The 25,444-nt window shown below is 62.2% G+C and overlaps 1 protein-coding gene across 14 annotated transcripts in view; it reads right to left on the bottom strand.

Annotated features, from left to right (window-relative positions):
* Nucleotides 1-25,444, bottom strand: part of TSNARE1 (t-SNARE domain containing 1) — a 111,892-nt gene that overhangs the window by 27,878 nt on the left and 58,570 nt on the right. For 7 of the 14 annotated variants that reach the window (XM_042254005.1, XM_042254010.2, XM_042254002.2 and 4 more), the window contains 3 exons: nt 15,355-15,427; nt 13,660-14,094; nt 5,335-11,528 (listed from right to left, as the gene is read on the bottom strand). In XM_042254005.1, the coding sequence (XP_042109939.1) occupies nt 10,891-11,528; nt 13,660-14,094; nt 15,355-15,427 (1,146 nt within the window). In that variant the 3' untranslated portion in view covers nt 5,335-10,890. Of the gene's footprint in view, nt 1-5,334; nt 11,529-13,659; nt 14,095-15,354; nt 15,428-25,444 lie in introns of those variants that run through there. The other 7 variants (XM_042254012.2, XM_027972824.3, XM_042254004.2 and 4 more) reach the window with 6 other exon arrangements.

Raw genomic sequence — 25,444 nt, 5'->3', positions numbered from 1 at the left:
GGGACTAGAACCCAGTCTGTCGGACTCCAGGGACCGTCCTCACGCGTTACAAAAGCAGCAGTGTCCCCTACCCGGCCCAGCTTCTGAAGAATGGGGTTCTTGCTATGGATGCGGACAGGATGCTGGGCTGATCTGGTTCTCCAGACCCCCGTTTCCCTGGGCCTCTCCCGGGTATTGGAAGGGAGGCAGGCTCATTTGCATTCAATTTGCATACAGCTGCTGAAAATGAGCCCAAATTCCCTACCACTTCAAAACTGCATTGTTTCTGCCTTGAAAGGGACCTTCCCACGCACACAGCCATCCCCGTCACCCCGCTGAGGGGCGGTGTCCCCTCGTCACCTCTTTGGAGGAATTAGTTCCCCACTCCCACCCCAGCCGCCGCCCGGGGGTGACCACAGCCTTAGTCTTCTTCCTCCTTCCTCTCCAGGGGCCACGGGTCCCCACGGCCCTCCCCACGGCAGACCTGGCAGGGGCAGGGCAGGGAAGTCCTGCAGCGGAGACACTGGGGCCACTGGCATGAGCTAGAGTCCTCTGTGAGTCCGGCACCCCAGAGAGCCAGGGTCAGTCAACACCAGGACTGGGCCGGACGCCAGGCGCTGCCTCCAGGGGCCTCCTACCTCCTCCAGACCATCGTCTTTATGTGGGACCCCTGGCCCCCTCATCTGCCCACCCTGCCCTCTGATGCTCAGCTTGGGACTGTCAGCCCAGGAAACTCTATCAGAAGGGCCGCCTGGAGGCTGGGGGTCAGGGGCACTGTGGACAGGGCCCGGGCTCTCTGCAGACCCGCCCTGGAGAGGGCCTGTCCGACCAGGGGCCGGGAACTGTGAGGTGCAGGCCGGCACCCCACCTCCCCCGGGGCGGGGTGGGCAGTGCAGCGGCTGGAGGCCTGGCCCCGGGCGTGCAGCCCTTCCTCTGCCCGGAGTCCGGCTTTCTTCTGCCTCCTGCAGACCAGCTGCCTCCCGGAGAAGCCCTTCTGCACACCCGGCGCCGCATCCAGGAAGTGGACCACGCCCATCTCCGGGCTCCCAACTCTGCCCGGGAGACAAGCAAGGGGCACACATCTCTGCACACCAGTGCACAGACACACACAACGCACACGTACACACACATAAACTTCACGCACAGCACAACACGGCTGAGCACTCGCACGCAATGGGCACCACCCGAGGGTCTGCCTACCTCGTGCCCCTCCCGGGCTGTGAGCGGTGCTGGCTGTGTGTCTCAGAGCTTTGGACGAGCCTTCACCGTCTAGCCTCATGGGGTCCATCTGAGCAGGGGTTGAGACTCTTCTCATCTTGGGGGCTCAGAGGTACCCCTCAGGGTTAGAGGGAAGCAGGGGGCAGGCACTTCTGGCTTCAGACAGTCCCACCACCCCTCAGGGGCTTCCCAGGTGACTCAGTGGTAAAGAATCCCCCTGCCAACGCAGGAGACAAAAGAGACACAGGCTCAAAACCTGCATCAGGAAGACCCCCTGGAGAGTCCCATGGACAGAGGAGCCTGACAGGCTACAGTGCAAAGAGTCAGACCCGACTGAGTGACCGAGCACGCACGCATTGCCCCGAGACACTTTCTTCCCCCCTGGGAGGCCGTGGGGATTCATCCTCCATCCAGGTCTGGTCCATGGGGCTGGCATTTCAGTCATTTCTGTAGCACTTCCTCTAGGGCCTTAAGGACATCCCTGATCCTGGTCTACAAAACGGGGGCATGTGCCAGGATGGCCGCCAGCGCCCAGCTGGACTCCCACACTCAAAGGGAGCTCTACTCATGAGATTAGTGCAGCAGGACGAACTCGGGAGGGGGCCCCAAATCAGGGCTGACCTGAGTAGACTTCTTCCTGGTCAAGAAACAGTGAGGGGGCCTCGCTAGGAGGGACCCACAGGAGCTCACAGCTGCAGTCGCCCACCTTGGGCCCCAGGAAATGAGCCCCTCCCTGCTTCCTGTGGGCTCCGAGTACCCCCCACACACAGGTCTGGTCCCCACACCTGCCGGAGAGCTGGGGGGCGGGGCTTGTGGGGGCAGGGACAGCCCACAGAGTCCGCAGGCTTGAACGCAGACCCACCCACCTGAAGCTGCTCCGAGTTGCCAAGGACACGGGGGCAGGTGTGGCAGAGCAGGGTGCAGGGCTCCCCAGTTTCTCTGTGCTATGCCCGAGACCTCTGCCCATCCACCCAGGCGCAGCGAGCCCAGTAATGAGCAGACTGATTTAAATGTTTGCTGGGGTTCTGTTTCTGCTGGCAATCACTTTGAGAGGAACTGGAGGAGCAAACAGAGCAGGGTGGGAAAGGGCCCGGCCTGGGGCCCAGCCCGAGGCCCAGGTGAGGGCCACCTCCCGCCCCCCCGGCCCGTGGCTCTGCCAGCTGTCCCTCCCCACGCCTGGAACCCAACCATATTTACATTTCTCAGCAGATGGCAGGGAGAACCTATAACAATGCGATCACGAGAATGAGATTCTCCGCTGTTCTCGGTACCCAGGGGCTCGGGCCTCAGCAAATCCAATCACTGCTTATTTACCCAGCTTGCCTCCAAATTAAAAGGCGGCTTCCCTCCCCCAGGGTGGGCTCCCAGCCCAGCCCAGGCAGGGCAGCAGGGCCCACACCCACCGCCCTGGAGAGGCCTCGTGGCTCTTGGGTCACTGGAGACAGGACGGAGGGCTCCTGCTGGGGAGTCCTTCTTCGTCCTCCCTAGAGGCTCCGGGCCTGGGCCAGGCTGCCCGGAGGGCCCTTCACAAGTCCTGCCCTTTGCTGGACTTGGATGAGTTCAGGGGCCCTCACTCCTCAAGCCTGCCCCAGACACCGGGCTCGGCCCACTGGAGACCTTCCTTCTTTCTGCATCTCTAATCCCCCCTGATCAGAACCACTCCCCGCCCCCCACCCCCCATTTTGCCTCCAGGTACCTCTGATGCCCCAGCCTCGTCCACACCTAGGCAGTCAGGAGGTGGAGAAGCCACGCAGTGTGTGCTGACCAAGCACGGGCTCGTGCTGAGCACTGTCCTGGGGGCCAGGGCACCCAGAGCCCAGCCTCGTGGAGGTCACCTGCCCAGGAGGACAAGGACTCCAAGGGCATGTGGGCAGGCGTGTGGCTGGGAGGGTGAGAGGGATCGCAGATGCCTCTCTGAGGAGCATGTGTCTGAGTGAAGACCTACAGGGAAGGGGCAGTGAGGACCTAGAAAGCATACAGGACAGGAGGAAGGGAGAAGGCCAACCTCAGCTGAGCACCCAGGAGCCAGGACGGGCATCCCCGCTGTCTGCTGCCGCCCATGGGCGGGGGACAAGGGGGCTGTTCTCAGCTCAGCATCGTCCATCATCCGCCTGCTGGAAGCAGCACCCTGGGTGGGGGTGGGAGGCATTATTTTCCCCAAAGCCAGTGGTTTTCCAGGTTTCCTGCTAAACCGCCAAAAGGCAGGCCACAGGGCTCAGCACAGTCAGCCCATGCTGTGCCCCGATGGTCTGTGTCCACGAGACAAGAAGGGCCCATGATGTCCCTCTCCTGAATGTATGTCATCTCTGATTCGACCTGTTGTTACTTATTTAGGAATTTCCCTTTTTCCTGTGGTCCAGGAACGTTTGTACAAGACTGGATCTCTGCTCTGAAAGCTGGGTAGAACATCCATTAAAGGCCAATCTCTGCAGGGGAGAGGGGTCTTCCTGACCCATTCCGTTTCTTTAATGGTTACAAGGACCACCAATCTTTTTATCCTTTAGTTGGTGTCGACAGATTGCCCGTTTCCAAACTTGCTGGCCTAGGCCTGCTCACAGAATTCTCTCATTACTTTGGAACGTGCGACCAACCTCGCCAGCGGTTTGTCCACCTTCATGGTCTTTCAAAGAGCCAGCTCTCGTTTCCATTCAGTTGCTGTGCCACGCCCGACTCTTTGGGACTACGTGGACTGCAGCACACCAGGCTTCCCTGTCCTGCACTATTTCCTGGAGTTTGCTCAAATTCATGCCCATTGAGTCAGTGATGCTGTCCAACTGTCTCATCCTCTGTCACCCCCTTCTCCTCTTGCTCTCAATTTTTCCCAGCATCAGGGTCTTTTCCACTGAGTCAGCTCTTCACATCAGGTGGCCAAAGTATTGGAGCGTCAGTAATAAATTCTGCTTTGTCTCTATAATCTTCTTCTAATTTCTCAGGGTCTATTCTGCAATCATTTTACTTATTTAATGTCTTTTTAATATCTTAATTCATTAATTCCCAGCCTTTCTCCTTTTGTTGTATAAGCATTTAAGGCTATTAATTTCCTCTGAAGTACCCCCACAGATTTTGATATGCAGAATTTTCATTATTATTCAATTATGTATTTTTACCTATCCATTAATGATTTATTCTTCTTCGACCTCCCAATTATTTAGAACTGTTTAAAATATTTCCCAACGTATAAAAAAATTTTTATTTTTGTGCTGATGCTATCTAATGAGAGGATTTTCCTAATTGCGTTTTTGAACAATTGCAGTGTTTCACCCATTTACTGATTCTTTGCAGTTTGTTGACACTTGGTCTTCAACCTAAGTCAGGATCAAAATCCAGGCGTCCTGGAGACGACTGGGTGTTATCTGCTGAGTGTTGTTTGAGGGTCTGGTGAGTCAACTGCTGGTTATCAGTGAAGCCTGCACCATCTTCACTAATTCCTGGTCTTTGTGCCCATGCGGACACCTTCCACTCTCAGGATGGACTCCCTCTGCAGGCAGGCAGTTCCGGCTTTACCCATCTATTTGGAGCTCGTTTGAAGTGTACAGAGATGAAGGATTTTTCATCTTCCTGAAGAGCTGAACCGGCCATGCTATCCTATTTAATATATTGACATTCACTTATATGAGTGATATTGATAGGGCTAGCCCCTCACGCTCTTCCCAACTCTGACCGCCGTGTCTTTCTTTACACTCTCACCCTCTTGTCCTTACGTTTTACTGGATTAGTTTTAAATGGCAAAGAGAGACGTTTTTCCCTACAATCTGTTGAGTCTCGACGTTTAATGGGCTCTTTTGGCCCATCCACACTAACCCGTTCACTGGATGTGATACCGAAGGTTTGCCGCGGGTTTTCTGTTTATCCTATCATCTTCTACGTTAATTTATCTTTCCCCCACTTTTTTATTCAGTAATGAGTTTTGTCTGCTTGGTTGCATTTTTATTCCTTTTTTCCTAACTATATATCTTCTTTGGTGAAGGATCTGCTCAAATCTTTTGCCCAAATTTTCTAATTCAAGTGTTTGTTTTCTTGTTGCTAGATTCAGAGAGCTCTTAATATATTCAGGATACAAGTCCAAAGTCAGATGTGTGATATACAAACATTTTCTCCCAGTAAATAGCTTGCCTTTTTATGCTATTAACAGGGTCATTTGCAGAGTGTAAGTTTTTAATTTCGGTGAAGGAATTCTTGAGTTTTTAACCACGTATAGCTACTAACAGGCACCAAGATTAATAATGTAATCACTCTTTGCAAACAATACAGTCGTTGTCCCACCGCTGTTCTGTCTTTTTGAAACACTGACCCATGCAAACGAGACAGTACAGTCAAAGTCCACTGCTTAATAGGAAACGGTTTCACTATCAGTCCTTTATCGACCAGCTTCCGGCTCACCACCCATGTCACAGACCTTCCTCCTGGGGCCATGCCGGAGTCCACCCTTCAGAGGCTCTTCTTGTCAGTCTCTTGGCAACAAACCCTCACGCTTTCAGTCCTCTTTGTCCTGAGAGGCGCCTTTGCCTGGGGCCTGATTCCAGGTGACCATTCCTCCCTGGGCCTGGTCTCCCCATAGCCTCCACTGCTGAGCCTGTGGCTAGCTTGGGGGGGGGTGGGCACTGTCGCTCTGTCCCCCTTCCTGACCCAGCCTCCCACTCAGGGGCCGAGGTATCCCACCACATAGAGCCGGCCCGGTGCTGTGCGTGGCCCCCACCCCTGTCTGCAGGATGGCAGGTCAGGGGGTCACGCACCACCTTTCCTCATTCGATTTTCTTCTCCTGGGACCCTGCTCAGACCCAGGCTGGATTCCTGGTCCTCTGCACCCTTTCATCTCTCTGTCACCCTTGCCACTTTCTGAGGTCCCCTGTCGTGTTGCTATTTTTCCAACTAAGCCTCAAACGTCATCTGTGACCAAGGATGCCACCAGTCTCCCCACCGAGTTCTTTGTTCTTAAAAGTTGTCACTGGCCCTTTCCAGACACGCTAGGTCATTTCTGATCATGTTACTACTACTCATCTTTGTGACTTCACCTCACTTTAAAAATATTCCTTAGAAACTATCTTACGTTAGGTATCTGCTTGATTCCTTGGGGGTCTGCACGGGCCAGTTGCAGCTGCCTGCAGAATCAAAAAACACAGACTCGGCAGCTCTAACAGAAATGCAACCCCCATCCACTCCCATCCTGGAGGCGGGAGGTCAGAGAACGAGGGTGGGCAGGCCTCTCTCCCGGTGTGTGGCTGGCTGCCTCCTCCCAGGTCCTCACGCGGCCATCCCCCCACATGCGTCTCTGTCCTCATTTCTTCTTCACGCTGAGATGGAAGTCACCCCAGGGATCCCACTTCACCTCGATCCCCTCCAAAAGCCTCAACTTCTAACAGTCACCTGTTCAGGTCCTGGGGTGCAGACCTCGGCACCTGAACTCTGCACCTGGCGGGCCTGAACCTGTTATTCTGCGATGCTGGCCCTCCTGCCCCCTGCAGACTACGTGACAGCTGCCCGTGGGCTCATGTGATGCTTCTTCCTCCCTCTGAGGGGCCCCCAAAGGCCTGCGGGGCCCTCCCTCAGAGAGACCCATCTGCCGGGACCCTGGATCTCAGGACCGGCCTCTGAGATGCCTCCAGCTCAGTGCTGGGGTGACTGGGGAGGTGAGGGGGTTGCAGGGAGGGGACAAGCCTGGCTATTTCACTTCTCCCTGCAAACCAGCAAAGCCTTTACAACCACAGCTTTTTCCACATCAATCTGTTTCCCGCGTGGGCTCCTAGTAAAAGTAAAGTCTCTCGGTAGTGTCCGACTCTTTGTGACCCCATGGACTACAGCCTACCAGTCTCCTCCGTCCATGGGATTTTCCAGGCTAGAGCACTGGGGTGGGTTGCCATTTCCTTCTCCAGGGGATCTTCCCGACCCAGGGATTGAACCCAACCTAACCTGCAGTTTATCCACCAAGAGCAGACCTGAGATACACCCAACCTTTGCAGGGCAGCAGTAAAGGCCACCAAGGAGAACACCCGGTGTCGTCTGACCACAGGGATAAGGAGGTTGGAAGGACGCTGGCCATGCTGTGGAGGGCTGGATGGGCCCCTAAGCCACCTGGGCGCTTTTGTGGACGAGAGTTACTGACTCGCCTCTGGCGGGGAACAGTGAAACCAGGAAACATCCCTCCCTCTGTGTAGGTCCCACCCTGCGCTCAGCTCCTTCCAAGCCGGGCTGCCCCAGGAGCCCGGGGGTCAGCTCACTCGCTGTCCGGTTCCTGCCAGGACCTCAGCTTCCTACTTCCGGAAAACGCTGTTGTCACAAGGGGAAGCTGGAGGGGAGCAGGCCTCAGGGCCACAAGGGCCCAGACGGCCATCGGAGCCGTGGGGCCGGCCAGGAGCCTGCCTCCTGGGGCTGCCCCGAGGGGCCGTCCCGCCCTGGGGTCACAGGCGAGGCGGATCGCAAGCCCAGGGAGGGCTGAGGGCTGCCTGCGGGCAAGCACAGGGCACCGACCACCATCAGGACAGACCGGCTGCCTCTCATTTTCTGTCAGCATCACCCTCAGCACTGTCTCTGCCTTTCTTTTTTAATATTGTTATTTTATATTTATATAAGAAAAATATTTTTTCCAAAAAAAGTCAGTAGGTATAAAATGGCACCCTACCCAGACCAGTACCAAGGAACATTTGTGCACACATATATCTCACATCATAGACGTAAACAATGACCACAGGCCCTCGGGCGTGGGTCCCTTGGGGCAAAACCAAGCAGACGCAGGTGCCCAGCCCCCACCCCAGTCTGTACACCTGCAGAGCAGAGGGGTTCCCAGGAGTCACTCCGGGGCACACGCTGGGCATCTTCTGGGTGCCCGGCTGAGGCACACGTCCAGGGTCTACGCACCAGGCAGTGGTCTGGGGGCACTGTGCCCGCATGCACGCGCCGGATGGGAGGGTGGGCTCTGCTGCCCCCGACGTCGTCCCTGAGCAGACCTTGTCCCTGCGCTCCCTGGGGCCGCTGGGCCCACAGGCGATGGCAGGATGGAAGGGGCATGCTGACAACGTCGCGAGTCCTCCCCAGCTCCGTCGAGGGCCCGCAGGGCTCGGATCCTAGGTTTCCTCCTCCACCTTCAGGATCATCCCTGAGAAGGCCTCCGGGCCAGCGCGGCTGCCCTGGGAGGCTCTGGCCGGCCTGCAAACGGTCCCGCCCCCCGGGGAGCCGCCCGGGCTGGCGGGCGAGGCACCCCGGGCCGGGAGGGCCTCCACCAGCCTCCCCAGGGTCTGGGTGAGCGCTTCGACGCCATCGGCCAGCCGCTGGCTCTGCTCAGCCAGCCGCTCCAGCAGCAGGTTCTGCTGGGCCATCAGCGTGCTCTGCTGCTGGGACCAGGCGCTGAGCAAGGCACCCTGCCGCCGCTGCACGTCCAGCAGCCGCCGCTCCAGCTCCGAGGCCTCAGCCCCCGCAGCCTTCCCGGAGGGCTGGGATCCTGCCGAGGTGGGCGGCGAGGGCCGAGTTGGCCCAGGAAGCGCGGCCGCCGGGGGCACTGAGCCCGGGGAGGCGGGCGGGGAGGGTGAGGCGGCGGCCACGGGGAAGGCTCCTCGAGGGTCCAAGGGGTCGGCTTCGGGCGGGCTCGGCCCATCCAGTGTCCGCAGGGGGAGCCACAGGCAGCCAGGGACCTCGTCCTCCTTGTCAGCTAGCAGGGGGAGACAGGAAACGTGAGCCTTCGCCGGCCAGGACCCAGGCAGCGCGGGGAGGGCTCTCGGTGCACGAGGCCCTCTGCACACACGGTGATCTCGGCCTCTCCTGGGGCCCCGCTGTGGTCGGCAGCAGCCCCCTCACAGGACGCCGAGACTCAGCAGGCGAGGGCATCCTCCAGGGATGCTGAGATAAAACTCCAATCTGGCGGCTCCAAGGCCAAGGTGCCACCGCCAGGTTGCCATCTGTCTGTCTGTCTGCTCACCCAAGCTGGTCATCATCTACTCACTGTCCTGTCTGTCCATCTGTCTTCCTACACGTATCCACCCACACATCCACCCCTTCGTCTGTCTGCCCATCTGTTTGCTGGTCGAGCCCCCATCCGTCCCTCCATCAGCCCACCTCCTTCCTTCCATCCACCCATCCATCCGTGTGCACCTTCCCGTCCATCTACTGTTCATCTCTCAGCTGTCCATCCGTAAGCCAGCCCACGCACCCAGCCACCATTCACCCATGTCTGTCTGTCCATCCGCATGGCTGTGCTGATGCCCTTTCAGCCCTTCAGTCCATCCATCCATCTCCCCAGCCCCCCACTCATCTGTCTGTCCAGCCATCCGCCACATCCAGGAAGATATGCAGAGTGGACATAATAGCAGCACTTCACCAGGAAAAGCTGAGACCTGGAATCCTACACGCTGGGCCCCAAAACCAGCTCCACCTCTTGGGAGTCGTGTGACTGGGGGATGCCCTTCTCTCCTCTGGGTCTCAAAGCCCTGTCTGCACGAGGAAGGTCAGAGGCCATGATGCCTGTCCTGCCGACACTTCCCAGCACGCTCGGGCAGTGGGCAGGAGCTGGAGGGCTTCCTGCCTGGTGGCCACCGTGGGCTGCACCTCCTGGGCGCAGCCCCCCTCGTCTCACCTATGGGGCAGGATCCCACCTTGGGAGGGCAGCATCACCCCAGAGCACCGGGCCCACGCGCCCCCTGGCACCAGGCAGGCCAGGTTCCAAGCCTGCTGTGCCTGGGCACGGGTGGCCGCCCGCCGCTGTCTCCTCGTCCTCCTCCTCCTTCTGCAGTCCAGGCTTGTGCTGATCCTTCTGACCTGGTGGCCCCTGGGGGCACAAGGGGGAGCCAGCCGCCCCACCGGCTTTTTGCTTCTCTCCTGAGATGAGGCTTCGGGACTGAGGCCCTCGGCATGTAATGTCCAGCTCCGCTTTCCCGCAGCAGAGGCCAGGCCAGGCTTTCGACAAGCCCGCCGTGCCAGTCAGTTCCAGCGGCGCCCTCTCTCTGGGAGCCCGAGGGGACCGGCCCGGAGAGCCGGCCGTGCTTGTCAGTTCCGACGGTGCCTTCTCTCTGGGAGGCAGGCTGTGCGGGCAGAGGGCCCTGAGCTGCCACCAGACGCCGCAGCCCTGCCCCGCCCCGCCCTGCAGACGCGGCCCACCCCCGGCGGCTACACCAGCTGTCATGCGCGCCCAAAGTCGCCTTCACTGAGGAGTCAGGGGGCCCGACGCAAAAAAGAGGCTGCCAGCAGTGGGCCCAGTGGGCGCCCCCACGACGCGCCCTTGCAGAGTCCAGTGGCCTCCAGGCTCCCCACTGGGGAGGCCTGGGGAGGGTGGCTCTGCTGGGAGGGGCCGCTTTCCCCTGTGGCTGGCCCCACCCTGCGCCCCTCCTCCCCAGAGGCAACCGGAGTCCCTCTCCCAGCCCAGTGCCGACATCTCAAAGCCCCCGGGGAGCACGGACAGCGTCCACCACCTTCCCAACCCCTCCCTGCCCCGGGGGGCACGGCTCGCACAGGTCTACTCCCTGGCTGCAGCAGCCTGAGCCCGCCTGGGCAGCCCCTTCCTCGGCCTCTGCCCCCGCTCCTGCCTGGCATGCCCTGGGAAGCTCTCCCTGCCTCAGCGGGCCCAGGGCCCGCAGTCACTGGACTGCACCGTCCGCCCACCCCACCCCTAGGACGTGAGCTCTGGGGGACACAGGCTCTGGGGGCTCTGTCTCTGAGCGAGGGCCCAGCACAGAGCAGGGGGCCTGGGGGCGGGCGGCAGGCAGAGGACACTCACGGCGCCCACCTCCTGCTGGACCCCGGCCTGGCCAGGGGCTCATGGCTGTCGCAGCAGGGTCCCCAGAGCTGCCTGATGCCCTGCCTCAAGCAAACGAGGGTCAGACACTGGTCCTCGCTGCCCCGGAGCCAGCTGACATATCCCAAGCGGCGAGGCCTGCGCCTGGCCCAGGGCAGACAGAGAGCCCTCTCCACAGCCGTGCCCTCCAGGACAGCCGAAGCCACAGGGCCTCCTGTTGGGGCAGCCAGGTGCCGCCCACTGGGCTGGGGAGCCGCAGCCCCACCGGCGCCCACGGCAGCAAGACCCGCCCCTGGGAGCTGCTCACCCCTCACCCCTGCTCTCTCGCTCGCTGAGCCGGGGGCACAGACCTGGGACACAGCCTCGGTGGGGGTGCAGACCGGGGCAGGCAAGGCTGACCGTCCTGGGCACGCAGCCCGCACCCCTACCTCTCCCCTCCCCCACAGCAGTAGGCCTGGGCACAGAGAAGACCCTGCGGGCCTGCCCCTCCGGCGCGGGCAGGGGCCGAGGGCCGTGCCCTCACACTGACTTACTTGGTGCCGGCTGGCTCCAGCGAGGAGCTCACTGGCCGCCTCTGTGTGCGAGGACGCAGCCTCAAGGCCAGCTTCAATACTATCTGCAAATCAAGACAACACAAGCAATTACAGAGAGGAGACCCTCCGGTCACCCGGAGCAGGGGTGGGGGAGGCACAAACGGGGAGTCCGGCTTCCAGAGGTCAGAGGCTGTGGGGATGGGCACCGCCCACCCACCCGGCATGGGCCCTGGCCCGCCTGAGTGTCAGGACAGAGACCTTGGCACTGTCTGTCCTTGGGGCCTGGAAGCCCCTCAGAATGGGTGAGTCCAGCCCAGGAACAGCTCTGCACACAGAGAGCCACCGTGAAGACAGCCATCAGGGTGTGGGAACACCACTAGCCCCCAGGACATCAGCACATGCCGGCCGCCGGCGTCCCCGCGCCACGCAGCTGGTTCTGACAACCATGCAGCTCCGAGGGGGGACCAGGGACTTCAAGCAGGGGCCTGCTGGGTGTCGGCAGAGCCCCCAAGACGTCACTCCAGCAGCACAGCTGAGCCACCCTGGGACACCAGAAGACACCCCTCCGCGGCACCGGGGGTGAAAAGGCGGTATCATGTAAAACACCCACAAGTCCACCCTACCCTGCGACGACACGTGGCCAGGCTAGCAGGCACAGGCAGGGGTGAGTCAGGACCAGGGAGGGCCCTCGACCCGGTAGGAACAGGGCTGGAACCCCCGAGAGCACCAGGGCAATTCTCTATGCTGTCTCCTCTCCCCCCGAGAAGAAGGACCCGGTGCTGCCCAGACAAGTGGGCAGTGGCCACAGCTGTGCGCACAGCCCTCAGCAGAGACCAGCTGGTGCTCTGTGGGCTGACCGTCAGACGCAAACACGCATCAAGCCAACTCAGGAAGAGAGGACGCGCCTCTGAGTTCACGCATTCTGGCAAAAACTCAGAGCTGGAAATGGCTACATGCACGCATCTCCTCTGATGCTGGGAAAGATTGAAGATGGGAGGAGAAAGGGACGACAGAGGATGAGATGGTTGGATGGCATCACCGACTCAATGGACACAAGTTTGAGTAAACTCGGGAAGTTGGTGATGGACAGGGAGGCCTGGCGTGCTGCAGTCCATGGGGTCACAAAGAGTCAGACACGACTGGGCGACTGAACGGAAGTGAACACATCTCCCTCGACCGCCCAGGGCCTGAGGCAGAGCCGCGCCCATAAACACAGGTGCAACCTGGGCACTGAGGGACCGGTCAGCAGCTGGCTGCCCCAATGGGCGAGAGCCTGAGGGTCACGGGGGATGAGGGATGGGGTGCCCGCTCACCAGGGTACCAGGGTGGGTGGGACATCTGGGCTGAGCTGGGTCTCATGGCGGAACTTGCAGAACCAAGCATCACACACTGGGGCCACCGAGCTCCTGCCCCACTCCCAGGTGGGGGGCTGGCAGGACGGGTCTGAGCACCCAAGGCCCCCGCCAGCTCCTCTGGGCCTTAGACTGTGCCCACCTGCAGCACCCCAAAGCCGGGTCTGGCTCTGCCGGTAGAACAGGCGGCCCCCACAATGACTAACAGGCAGGCCCTGCCCCGTCGTCCAGGCCTGTGACTTAGTCCAGCCCAGGGCATGGCTGTGTCCTGGGTCCGTGTGCATCTCTGACCTGCCCCTGCCTGTTTGGTGGAGACCCCCTGAAAAGGTCTGCTGGGGTCTCTGCTGGGGCGTCGACGGCCCCTGCCGTTCCTGCAGGCCCTCCTGCTGTCCGCTCGCAGCCCTCAGGACACAGTTGGTCCTGCTTTCCGCTTCTCCCTAAAGTCCTTCCAGCAGCTCCCCAGAACAGGGGAGGCGAGGGTCTGCGGGGGCACGCTTCGAGCTGTGGGTGGAGCCAATGTTTCTGCGGCGAAGGGCACTGTGATAGGCTTGCAGAGGTGTCTTGAGAGGAGGAGGACGAGGAGCAGGAGGAGGAGGAGCTGGAGGCGGCGGCCAAGACCCAGCCAGGCAACCGTCTTCCTTGTCAGGGTCAGGAGCAGCCGCAAAGGCGCCGGCGGTGGGCCTGGGGCTCTGGGGTCAGCATGCCCTGGGAGGCTGAGGGCCCTTGACGCTGCCTGGCCTGGCCTGCGGCTGAGTGACATGGGCGAGGGGCGCCCCTCTCTGGCCTGGAGCCTCGGCCTCCCCATCTGGACGCAGAGTGGGCCTTGCTGGAGGCTCCGGGCAGGCTGTGGGGAGCCACTTACTTGGCAGGGGCTTGACGGCACGGCCCTCCCCAGGGGTGCCTGGGGCCGTGAAGGTCTCGGCCACCATGCGCTCGACAGGCGTGAGGACGGCGGGGGTGCGGGGGCACTCGGCCAGCTTCCTGCGCACCACCCCGCGCAGGTCCCGCCACTTGTGCTTGACGTCGCCCAGGTCCCGGCGGCAGTAGCCCAGCGCGTTCACCGCCTGCAGGATCTTGCTCCACACCCGGTGCTTGCGGGCGGGCGGGCCCCGCAGCGCCCCGAACAGCAGGGAGTAGTGGCGTGCCACCCTCTGCACCAGCACCTCCGTCTCCTGGGGGCTGAAGTTGGGCTTCCGCGTCTTGGTGCGCAAGTGCGGGCCTGGCCCAGGCAACAGGGCTGCCGCAGCCGGCTCAGGGCTGGAGCTGCGCCCGCACGAGGCCTTGCCGCTGCTGGACCCTGGAAAGGCACCGGAGGCTGAGGACAGCGGGCTGGCCCCACCACTCCTGCTGGGGAGGACGCGGGCCTCACTGACACCCGCCATCCCAGGGACACCCACTCTGGCACGCAGTGGGGTCCCGGGCCGTGGCTACTCTGGGCACTGGGGCCCACCCCTCCAGCAGGCATGGCACTGGAGGAGGTCAGTCCTCGCCGGCCCTCCGCCCAGCAGAGAGGTCCTCCTCACTGGCCCATCGCTGGGACCGAGTGACCATCTGGTGACCATCTGGGAAACACCTGGGTGTCCATCTGGAGCATACAAAGCATTCTGCACACCCACCCTGAGACGGTCACCCACAGAGGCGATCAAGCACGTGGAGACAGGGAGGGTCCCAGGAGAGGTGCCGTGAGCCAGGACAGGTGATGCCCAGAGCTGCCCACAGCAGAAGCGGGGGCCCCGTGGGCACCCAGGCTTGCGGAGCAGTGAGGGGCTGGCAGGCAGCAGGGCCAACCCCTCACTCGCTCTGCTCCTGGGGGTGCAGCACACACCGGGCAAGGGGGCTGGGCTGCCTCTTGGGGAGCAGGACATGCCTGGGCCTCCGCACGCCTCAGCCTCCAGGCCCCACTGAGGCAACAACTCAGCCCGACATCAGGGTGGAGAGGGGTGTGGAGAGGGGTGTGGGCAGGCCTGGGCCCTGGCCGCAAGCTGCCTGTTAACCAAGCAGCTCTGGGCACTGGGAGCCGCCTCGTTCCTGAGGGCCACGGGCTGTAGCCCAGCACTGCCCCGGGCACCTGGGCACGGGGGGGAGGAGCAGGAAAGCCTTGCGGCCACATGGCTGAATGGCCGAGCTGGGGGGGCAGGGGCCCTCGCATGGAGGGAATGGGGCCACCGCAGGGGCAGGACAGCTCAGCTCTCCCCGCGCGGCCACGGCCAGTCCCCACTGCACATGCTCCTGGGAGGAAGGTGCAGGGTGAGGGGCAGGCAGCCCGGACACTCCCACAAGCAGGAGGAGGGGCCCGCCCCTCAGGGGGCATTCCCGGGCTGGCCTTCCTGAGGGGTTGGGCCGACCTGGGGGGAGGGCATGGAGGGCGGCTGGCAGAGGCTCGGACCGCCAGAACCTGCCCAGGTCCCACTGTCTGCTGGGCAGCCCTGCCAGACCGTGCCCAACCCTCCCTGGGGCAGCTGTTGAAAGGACTCGGGCCGAAGCCAGACGCAGGGCCCCCGGAGGACGGCCTCGGGCGGGTGGGGCAGGTGGCTTGGTGGATGCTGTGGGTACCCACCGATGGCCTCTCCTTGCTCTGAAACCATGGAGGCCAAGTCCTTGATGATCTGGTTCACATCTAACAGGTCACTCTGCGGAAAGAAGAGGACAACCATTAGGTCCCTGGGGCTGCAGTTCAGAGGTCAAGGGCACGGCCAAGAACCAGAAATGAGCCTAGGGTCACGCCCCAACTCAGAGACACTGCTGGGATCTGAAGCACTGTCCCCCAACCTGAAGGTCAAAGGCCACGCTGAGCATCTTGGGGCCATGAATGCCCTCACTGGGTGCAGAGGACTCAGCGCTGGCCCCTGGAAGGGTACAGTCTTCCGCAGGATGGCATCCCCAACACTGACCTACAGGCCTGGCTAGAGGAAAGAAGAGGTATCCGGAGCGGAGGGCTCAGTGCACCTCCCACAGGCCCCTCAGTCCTGCAGACACCTCACTCCTCGTCCCCTCCTGCAACTCCTCGACTGAGGGGCCGACCTGCCCCTCTCTGTACACCCGGCACCCAGCATGGCCGGCACACGTGGGAGGTAGACGGATGAAAGGTGGATGGTGGGCAGGTGGATGCTGGCCGGTGGGTGGACGGACATTGGACGGATGGATGCTAAACTGGATGGGGGGATGAACGGAGAGATAAATAGTGAATGGATAGATGGATGGCGGATAGAAGCGAAACAGATGGGTAGATGGCTGGATGGACAGAATAGTGGACGGTGGATGGATGGAAGCCCCACTGCTGTCTGAAGACTGAGGAACTTCTTGAAGCTAGTGAGTGGGGTAAAAAGCAGAACTTGGACCCGGAGACTCTGGGGTACGTCCCACCCCGCTCGTCATGCTGGCCGCTTGCATTCTCCCTGCCACCCTCCTCTATCTTAACTCCACTCGCCCAACAAAGCAGAAGTGATATTGATGAAGGATGTGGGCATGCCACTCACAGAGCACACGCCTGGGGCTGTGCTGGGCACGCTGACGTCACAGAGGTTCAAGAAGGGCCTCTCAGAAAGGGGGAGGGCAGGGATTTGAGCCTTCCCTGCAGCAGATGGCTCCTCCACTGGCCAGCCAGGTGACCCTGGGAAAAGCCGCTCACCTAGGAGTCAAGTTCCCACACCTCCCACCCAGCAAATCCAAGCCTCCTCCCTTGGTGCCAGGCACGTGGCCAGGGTAGAGCCAGGAGGGGAGGCCCCTCCACACCTCTGAGATGCAGGTGCCATGCCCCTGCCCCCCATCCACCACCCTGCAGCCCATCAGGACCCTGGATTCATTTCCACCAGGGTCATTTCACCCCACTGCTAAACACCGCAGGGAGATTCATTTTCTTTTTAGGAGTGTTCTGGGAAATGAAGCAATTAGCATGATCTTAAACCGACAAGTACTATCAATCGCAATTCAATTACTGGGCTTACACACGGCAGAGGCGGCGGCTCTGCGGGAACCGGGCCCACGGCCGGGAAGGTGGTGATGAGTGCAGGGCCTCGGATGGCCTCTGGCCTGGACCCACTTCTGGGATCTGCATCCCCATGGCCCTCCCTGGACAAGGCTGCTGGTGGGAAGGCCGAACTCAGGTGCAACCCGAAGGTCCAGACCCTGAGGTCACCCGTGACGGCCGCAGCCTCAGCCAGACCTCAGGGAGATAAGCCCACCTCCCCACTCTTCCAGGTCTCTGCCCCAAGGCCTCCAGACGGCCAGCCTCGACCTCAGCCACTGAGCCTGCACCGTGGGCAGAAGCCTGGGGGTCCCGAGTCTTGGACTCGGGGGCTCCAAGGGGCCTTTTAGGGTGCTTAGTCTCTACACACTGCATGAGGTCACCACTGGGCAGGCAAGGAAGCCGGCACCAGAGGTTACGGTACTCTCCTGGGACACCCCCGCTCGCCAGGAGCGGGGCAGCCCCGGCAGTCCGGACCCCTGATCAGCACCAGGGATGGCAGGCTCGCTCCCGGGAGGCCTCGTGCCCCAGCCACTGGCGAACTCAGCATGCGTGCAGTGGACCCCTTCCCTTGGGCACAGGGACAGTCTCAGCGAAGGAGAGGGCGGGAGGGGTGGCTGAGCAGGAGCCACGAGCCCGGGACCTCTGGGGGCCCAGGACCACAGGCTGCCTGCCCAGGGTGGGGGGTGGGGTGGGTAGGGGTGGAAGCGGGAGCAGCAGCACTCGGCCGCGGCCCGGCTCCCACAGCGACACGTGGCTACTGGGGCTGGTGCTCCTTGTCCAAGCAGCACTGACCCCAAGAACCCAGAACCGCCAGCTGGGACAGCGGGTCCCCAGTCCAGCTCCCTTCAGGGCTTCACGAGAGGCCTCCCACTTCGCGAGATGCAGTGGCCAAGGCTACTCTCTAACTGCTGCAGACACATGGGGGCCGCCCCCTCCAGGATGCCTCCCCACACGACGTTTCTGTAGAAAGCAGCCCCCCAAACACAGTCAGGGCTGTGACTGCAGATGGTGGCCAGGACCCGGTGCTGGCCCGGCCATCTGGGGCCCGGGGTCACTCCCAGGCCCCTGCTACCCGCCCTCCACAGCCACCATGCCTGCCCGCACATGCACAGGGTTGGTCTGGAGCCAGGTGGCCGCTGCCAGGGTGCCGGCTGCTCCTGGCTGGCCTGGCAGAGCAGCACTGACCTGGCCCGCTGGCATGAGCCGAGATGTCCCCAGCGCCCCAGATGCACAGGGAAGCAGCACCGGGGGGCCTCGTGTGCATGACCACCCCCCACCAGACAGCGTGCCAAGGGCACCACATCCCGTCTCCAGAAGGTCGTCATCAAGAGACCGCCGCCAGGGAGGTCTCCATTCACCAGCCTCTTGGACATGGACGTGACCTTTGACACTGGCACCCTTCTGGGTTCCCGGCTCCCCTCTTTGGAGAAGGGATGGCAACCCACTCCAATATTCTTGCCTGGAGAATCCCATGGACAGAGGAGCCTGGCGGGCTACAGTTCATGGGATCGCAGGAGTCGGACATGACAGCACTATCTTTATCGTTTCTTTTCTTTCCCTCTTTTGACGATGCTGAGACTCCGACGCTGACTCATGCCCATCTCTCAGCTAACGCTGAGGAGCACGGTGGCCCCATGTCCCTGGCAGGCCGTCCTGGGGCCCTGCTTTGCCCTCAGGCCCGTGACCCTCTGAGTTGTCCAGGGATGAACTAACCACCCTCTGGAACAGATACGCAGGCTGGGCCCCCAGCCCCCGCTCTGTGCCCCAGGAACCGCCTACTATAGAGACCCCTTCCCACTCAACGCCGCCACAGACTCCCCGGCCGAAGGGGGCCCACACCCCTAACATCTGCTCTGTGCGTTCCGGTGACGCGCCGAACCACTGACGGGCCCCCTGGCCCGTCAGGACAGGAGGCAGGCTGGCCGAGTCTGAGCTGGTTCCTCTCACAACCCAGGCCGCCAGGACACGCCCCAGGCCAGAGCCCTTCCAGCTCCACGTCCCCGCCCCCCGCCCCTGCAGAAGAGAGCGGGAGTCCCAGCGCGCCAGGGTTCGCACGTCTGTCATGGCGTTCTCCTGGCTCAAGAGCCCCCCCAACCACTGGAATTATCCTTTTGAATAAAGAGCAACCCCAGCCCTTCTTCAAGAAGTAAGGAAGCCACCTTGGAGGGAATAAGGGGAGTGGCAGTGTCCCAGGGCCCTGGGCTGCAGCCCGTCTCCGCCAGCTTGGTGGCCAAAGGAGCAAGGGCGGACTTGGGAGACATCGCCCCAGCAGCAGGCTGACCCGCAGGCACACCTGAGGCCTGACCCCCAGCCATGAGCCGCTGTGAGGGGTCAGCAGGGGGCATCCTCCAGGCAGAGCAGGCTAGACTGTGGGGAGAGGGTGGCAGGGGAGCCTGGGGTCAGACTCCTCCGGGACCCCCAGGCAGCAGCCTTCTAGGTGATCTCAGAGACGACGAGGCTGGCTCCAGAGCACTGCTCAGGGATGGGAGTTTAGGGTCCCAGCTCCCAGGCAGATCAGCCTGTGGGCACACAGTCCCTGCCCTCCAGGAGGTCTGGGGCAGAGAGCCCCACCGCAAGGGCCCAAGAGTAGAAAGCTGGCCTCGGTCATCCGAGGCTACAGTCCCACCCGAGCCCCAGGCCCTCTGCCCGTGGAGGCCCTCCTTGGCCCGCAGCTCCCCCTCCAGACCACTCTCAGACGCCAGGGCACACTTGTCACGGGAGTTGACGGTGGGCACACGGGGGAGTGGCCTGTACGCTGAGCGGCAGCATCAGGACACAGGCAACCAGCCGGGAAAGATGGTCACCGTGCTGGACACCTGAGCAGGCTCGGGTCCTGATGGAGGGTGCTGAGGGAAAGGTGGGACATGCCAGAGCCCACACCCACCAGGAGCCAGGGGGAAGGCCAGGCCTCAGACCCGGAGCCAGGCTGAAGGCCAGGTGTGCCACGGGGGGCCATGCCGGGAGCCCAGAAGCCCCCAGAGCCGCCGGGATGGAGCCGCCGGGATGGAGCCGCCGGGGGCAGCCAGGCGGAAGGCCAGGCCTCAGGCCCAGGGTCTGAGCTCAAGGCCAGGCGGGCCACGGGGGGCCATGCCAGGAGCCCAGAAGCCCCCAGAGCCACTGGGATGGAGCCCCCGGGGACAGCCCCAGCTGTGGCACACAAGGGCGACAGGGACCAGGAGCCGCGTGCCCAGGCGTGGGCACCAGGGAGCGGGAGAGACAAAAAAACACCTTAACTTAGTAAATGTTTAAATCATGCAATTATTATCCTGATTGCTTCTAAAACTAGAACTCATTAAAGGCTCTCACGGAATCTTCTCTCTTCTTTTACTGGCACTGAGGAATAACAGCCTTGCGCAGGACATAATAAAACCTCGGTGCGCGTGTCTGTGTGTGCGTGTGTGTTCCCTCCACTTTTAACCACGAAAGGAAAGAAAATACCGCTGCATTTTTCTCTACCACACAATCTCTTCTCATAATTAGGATCTTGGCAACCATCCACCTACAGAGACGACTGTTCAGCTAATGGAACAGCCAAACTTTGTTTATTGATTGATTCCCATATTTATAGCTAGATCAACCTCCCCCTGGGCTTCGGCTTTACCACGCCAGCTACGGGGAGAGCGGCTAGGCCCCCTCCTCACCCCAGCCTGCTCCCTGCCAGGTAGCCATGGCAACAGGGCAGCTGGTGAGGAGCTGCACACCTGGGTCAGGTGACTCAGCAGCCCAGGAAGGGGCAGAAGCGCAGGGCCACGCAGGTGAGCGCAGGTGCGACGGGCTGGGCAGAGAGGGCCGGGGCAAGGCAGGCCGCGGCAGACCTCACTAGGAGCCCACAGGCGACTCTGGTCCATCCCAGTGGCCAGACCAGTGCCTTGGCAAGTCTGCTACACGCTGGCAGTGGCTGGGGGCACACGCCCATCTCATTCAACCTCCTCCTACCCCTGGGGGAACCCGGCCCTGCCTTGTCCTCCAAAGAGCAAGAACCCCACTCAGCCAGAGCTGAGTGATCACGTGGGAGGCAGAGCTGGGCCTCACAGGCGGGCTCCTGGGCTCTGGGCTCCGCACAGGCGGCCTTGGGGTCCTGCCGCACCCTCCGCCAGGAAGACAGCAGAGCACCGCCATCAGGACGGCCCCGCTCTCGAGCCGGGCACTGGCCACAGTCCCAGCTCTGCCCCACACAAGCCGCCGGGCCCGGCCAAGTGACGTGCCTGCTCCCAGCCTCCACCTAGGCTTCGGTAAATGCTTGCGCTCCCAGGCTTCTGTGTGGGCTGCAGACGCACATACATACAAGGAGCAGAGCCCTCTTATTAAAACACAAATCTTCTGCGGAGTCCCAACACGCAAAGCTTCTCATCCATTCAGTTGCCACCCACCCACCCTCTTCCATCCACCCACCCCTCCCCCATCCTCTCCCGCCATCCATCCATCCACCCCCACCATCCATCCATCTCCCATCCATCATCCACCCCCACCATCCATCCGCCCCACCATCCATCCGCACCCCCACCATCTATCCATCCAGCCCCCCACCATCCATCCATCCACCCCATCCATCCATCCATCCCCCATCCATCGTCCACACCCCACCATCCATCCCCCATCCATCCATCCATCCACACCCCATCCATCCATCCACACCTCCACCATCCATCCATCCACACCCCCACCCCCATCCATCCACACCCCCACCCCCATCCATTCATCCACCCCCCAGCCCCTCCATCTGCCTGTCCCGGAGAAAGGCCCTGAGTGCCCAGACAGTGCCAGGCATCCTACAGGTGCAGGAACACAGCCAGACTAAGACAGACAACACCCCTGCCTCCATGGGGCTTACAGTCTCCTGCAGGAAAAGGAACAGTTAACAAGATGATTAATTAAACAGCATGCTAGACAATGCAGGGAAATGAAACCTTAGACATGGAACATCTGAACCAAAACCTGAAAATAAAAGGGAACAAGGTGCTGAAGTGTCGGCAAGGTCCAGGCTCAGGGCGGGGGCGGGGGAAGAGGGGCGCACTGGCCAGGTCCTGGCCCAGCGACCTCGGCGCCACTGAGGGGGGCGGACAAGGGAGCCCACTTAGGGGGCAGCAAGGAGCCCGGGTCTGCGAGGCAGGGCCACACCGCTCCAGGGCGGGAGAGGGCCGCCCCCCAGAGGACCCAGGAGGATGTGCCTGAAGGCCGGCTGGAGGGCAGCAGGAGAACGGGGCCGTGTGGGGCCCGCAGAGTCGGGGGACAGCCTTGCGGGGACAGAGCATGGGCCACCCGTTAGCATCTGGCCAACAGCAAGTGCACCGAAGGCCCACGAAGTGAGCCAGCTGCCGCGGTGGGGACACTGGGCAAGCTGCTGGCCAGAGATGTCCTTGCCCCCGGGAGAAGGCCTGTCCTCGCCCTCTGGGAGGGTGGTCTCCTGGGAAAGGGGACTGGCAGGCACACCCCTGCCCCTCGGGAGAAGCCCACCCTGTCTCCCCGCCCCCAGCTCAGCCTGAGCTGCAGGGGTCGCCACGGTGGACCGGGGATGCCCTACTTTGTCTGCCAAGCACCCCCAGCCCATGACCTGAGTGTTCCCCAGTGGCACCTATACCCCAACCCTCGGGGCCCTGGGAGTTTTGGGGTCCACTGGGACCAGTGTCAGGGAGGGGTCCTCGGTTGGCAGGCCAGAGAGCAGCTGAGTCAGCGGGAGGAGGAGCCCCAAAAGCGCCCCAGAGGTCCCTGTGTGCGTCCGCCCGTCGCAGCGGCCTGCCTGCAGGCCTGGCTCCTGCGGGCTCTGAGCTCCCCTCCGCCTGGCACAGGAGCCCAGTGCGGGGGTTGGGGGGCCTGCAGGCCAAGAGGGGAGAGGGCGGCAGGGGCATCTCATCCACCCACAGACGGAGAGCCACCAGGAGGCCTCAGAGGACAGTTGGTGCTACCAGGGGATGGGCTGCCCTGGGAGGTTGGGTAGAGGTCCTCAAGGCGCCCACCCCCCCAAACAGCAAGACACCCTCATCTGAAACCTAACTGGGCAGGTCCAGGGGCCACTGAGCCAGGCAAGGGCCCAGAATCAACAGAGGCTCCGGCAGCCCTCAGCCTCTTGCCCACTCACCACCTGACCCCTGGCCGGCAAGCCCAGGTGCCCTGACCCACCCGTTTCACAGAAGCAACCACCGAGGCAAGCAGCAAACCCAGGTCACCCAGCCGGCTAGCAGAGACACGGACCTAAAGTCAGGACAAGGCACCCGAAGCCTCATTGTGCCCAGAGGGTGACCTGGGGGCAGAGGGGCAGGGAGTGGACCCGTCAGTCTGCCCCCATCAGCGCCAGGCCGTTCCCGGCTCGGCAGCCGCCATGAAAACACCCATCACAGGCCAGGAGGCAGAAAAGAGAGAGAGGAACATGAAGGGATGCGAGGCGGCAAGCCTCTGGCTGCGACTGCAACCCCACTTTGCGGGCCTTGGTTTCCCCATGTGTCCACACCCCCACCGCCCAGCCAACAGGGAGGTCCCTGAGGGCAGCCCAGGGCCTCAAAGGGGCTGCAGGACCACAGGTCTCCCTCCATCCGGTGACACTGTGCGTGCATAAACCACACACGCTCAGCGCGCCTGGGGAACGTGGGGGCAGAGTTGGGGTGCGGGAAGCAGTGGCCACATGCAAACAGTCTGCAGCGGCCAGGGAGAGAAACGCCCCGCGTGTCAGCCGGACGCTGCTCCCATGGCCCCTCCCCAGAGCCCTGCCCACTCACGGCAGCCCGGCCATGCAGACCCAGATGGACAGCTTCAAGAAACCTGGGCAGTGGTGCTCAGGCGCCCCTGGAGGGGCTGGGGCCTGCCACCCACTCCGGGACGGGCTTCTGCTGCCACAGGCAGGCACCAGGCTCCTAGTCTTCTCCCAGACCCACGTGCTGGCATCAGGACAGCTGCAAACCCGGGGGAGGGCTGTGTGATGGCCAGTGACGATCTGTCTGTTTCTCCCATTTCCAAAGATGGCGGGTGGGGGAAGAGGGATGAGGCGGGGAAGGAAACCAGGGATGCTGACCCCAACCCCAGGCCATCACCCTCCAGCAGACGCCTGCTGCATACGACGTCACCCACACACAGGTGAGGACACAGCAGAACCGCGAGGCTGGCCACAGGTCCTGTCCACGGCCCCCGTGAACTCACCATACTCACTGCTCAGATGAGGACGGGCTGGCAGTGCCTGGGCCTCCCTAACCCCACCCCAGGCGTGTCAGCCATGAGAGGCCATCAAGGCACAGGCAACCCCCTGAGCAAACCAACCCCATGACCTGCTGGGCCTTGGATCTCAGAGTGTAGCCCACCCCTGCTCAGGAGCTCCCTGCATTTCCGGGGGGTCACCCCACCCCACCTATGTTCCCAAGCCAGGCCCTGCATTGGAGCCTGCAACTCTGTACCCTGCATGCCAGGCCGAGGCCACGTCAACCCTGAAGCCCCTCGTCCCACCAAGGTGGCCCAACCCGAGGGTCCTCCTAAGAGGGCTTCAGTTCTCTCGCTGAAGCAGCAACAGGTCCCTCTCGCCACAGGCCTGCCAGCCCCCCAAGCTGTGGGGCAAGGGCTCCTGACTGTTCTGAGCTCTTGGGGAAAGCAGGTCTCATGTGCCAACAGCAGGGGAAGACATCTGTATGTCCAGTCCTTCCTGGAGCAGCTTGGCAAGGAGGAGAGGCCTGCCCTCCGAGACGGGCCGTGCACCGCCTTCCTCTCTAGCAGTGAAGTGCAGTGTGAGGGGGGGTGCTCTGCTGGGCAGAGTGGGGCAGGGGGCAGCAGTAAAGGGGGCGTCCACCGCCCTCAGGAGTGCAGACCTGCCCACTGCAGACACGGTGACGGGTCCTCAGCCAGTGACTCAGTTTTTCAGCCCAAGTTCCCATTTTTCTAAAAGAAGCTGCTTCAGGGAAACTTTGTTCCAGAAACGCAGCTCCCGGGGTCTGGGGGACAGGCGGGCCCCCAGCACCTCCTCCTGCAGGTAAAACTGAGGCCCAGAGGGAGGAGGGAACACACACTCAGGGGCTCGGGGCCACCACCAAGAGAACCAAGCATCCCGAGAGCCACGTTCTAATAAACGCACGTCCCACAACAGGAGACAGGCCTCGGTGCATACTCACGCTCACTAGCTCGCACACTCCCCTGCATGTCCACTCATACCCTCGCACCCCCACTCAGGCCTGCACACCTCTGGCAGCTGTCAGAGACCATACCCGGCTAGGGACACGTCTGGCAGCATGCATTACACACATACCAACTGGGGGAAAAAACCAGTGGCCCCACCCCTGCCCCAAGGTCAGACCCCCAACACCACTGCCACCTGCTCGCAGCCCCACCAAATCGCCGGTTCAGTTCCAGCAGTTCGCTTAGCCACTCAAACACTATCCTCAGGGAACTGTTCTGGGCGTTGAAGGGCCTCATCAGAGCAGAACACCCTCTGGAAACCTCCGTGGGCAGTGATGGAGGCAGCCCTGGGGACTGGCTATGCCTCCTGGGCACGGCCCCCGGGCCCCGGGCTCCAGGTCAGACAGCCGACCCCACTGGTAAATGCAGGCAGGCAGGGACACGACACGGGCTCCCCGGACTCTGTGCCCTCCACGGTGGCCCGCGTGCCCGAGCTCAGGCGAGGCTCAGTGAGCCAAGGTCCCGCGCCCTGGGCTCAGACAGGAGCAGGCCTCGGTGTGCTGGGCACGGGCCAGTCTAACCCCCACTGGTG

Source organism: Ovis aries, chromosome 9 (assembly GCF_016772045.2).
Source record: "Ovis aries strain OAR_USU_Benz2616 breed Rambouillet chromosome 9, ARS-UI_Ramb_v3.0, whole genome shotgun sequence".
Lineage (NCBI taxonomy): Eukaryota > Metazoa > Chordata > Mammalia > Artiodactyla > Bovidae > Ovis > Ovis aries.
Note: the sequence above shows the minus strand (reverse complement) of the source record. Positions and strands in the feature narration are given on the sequence as shown.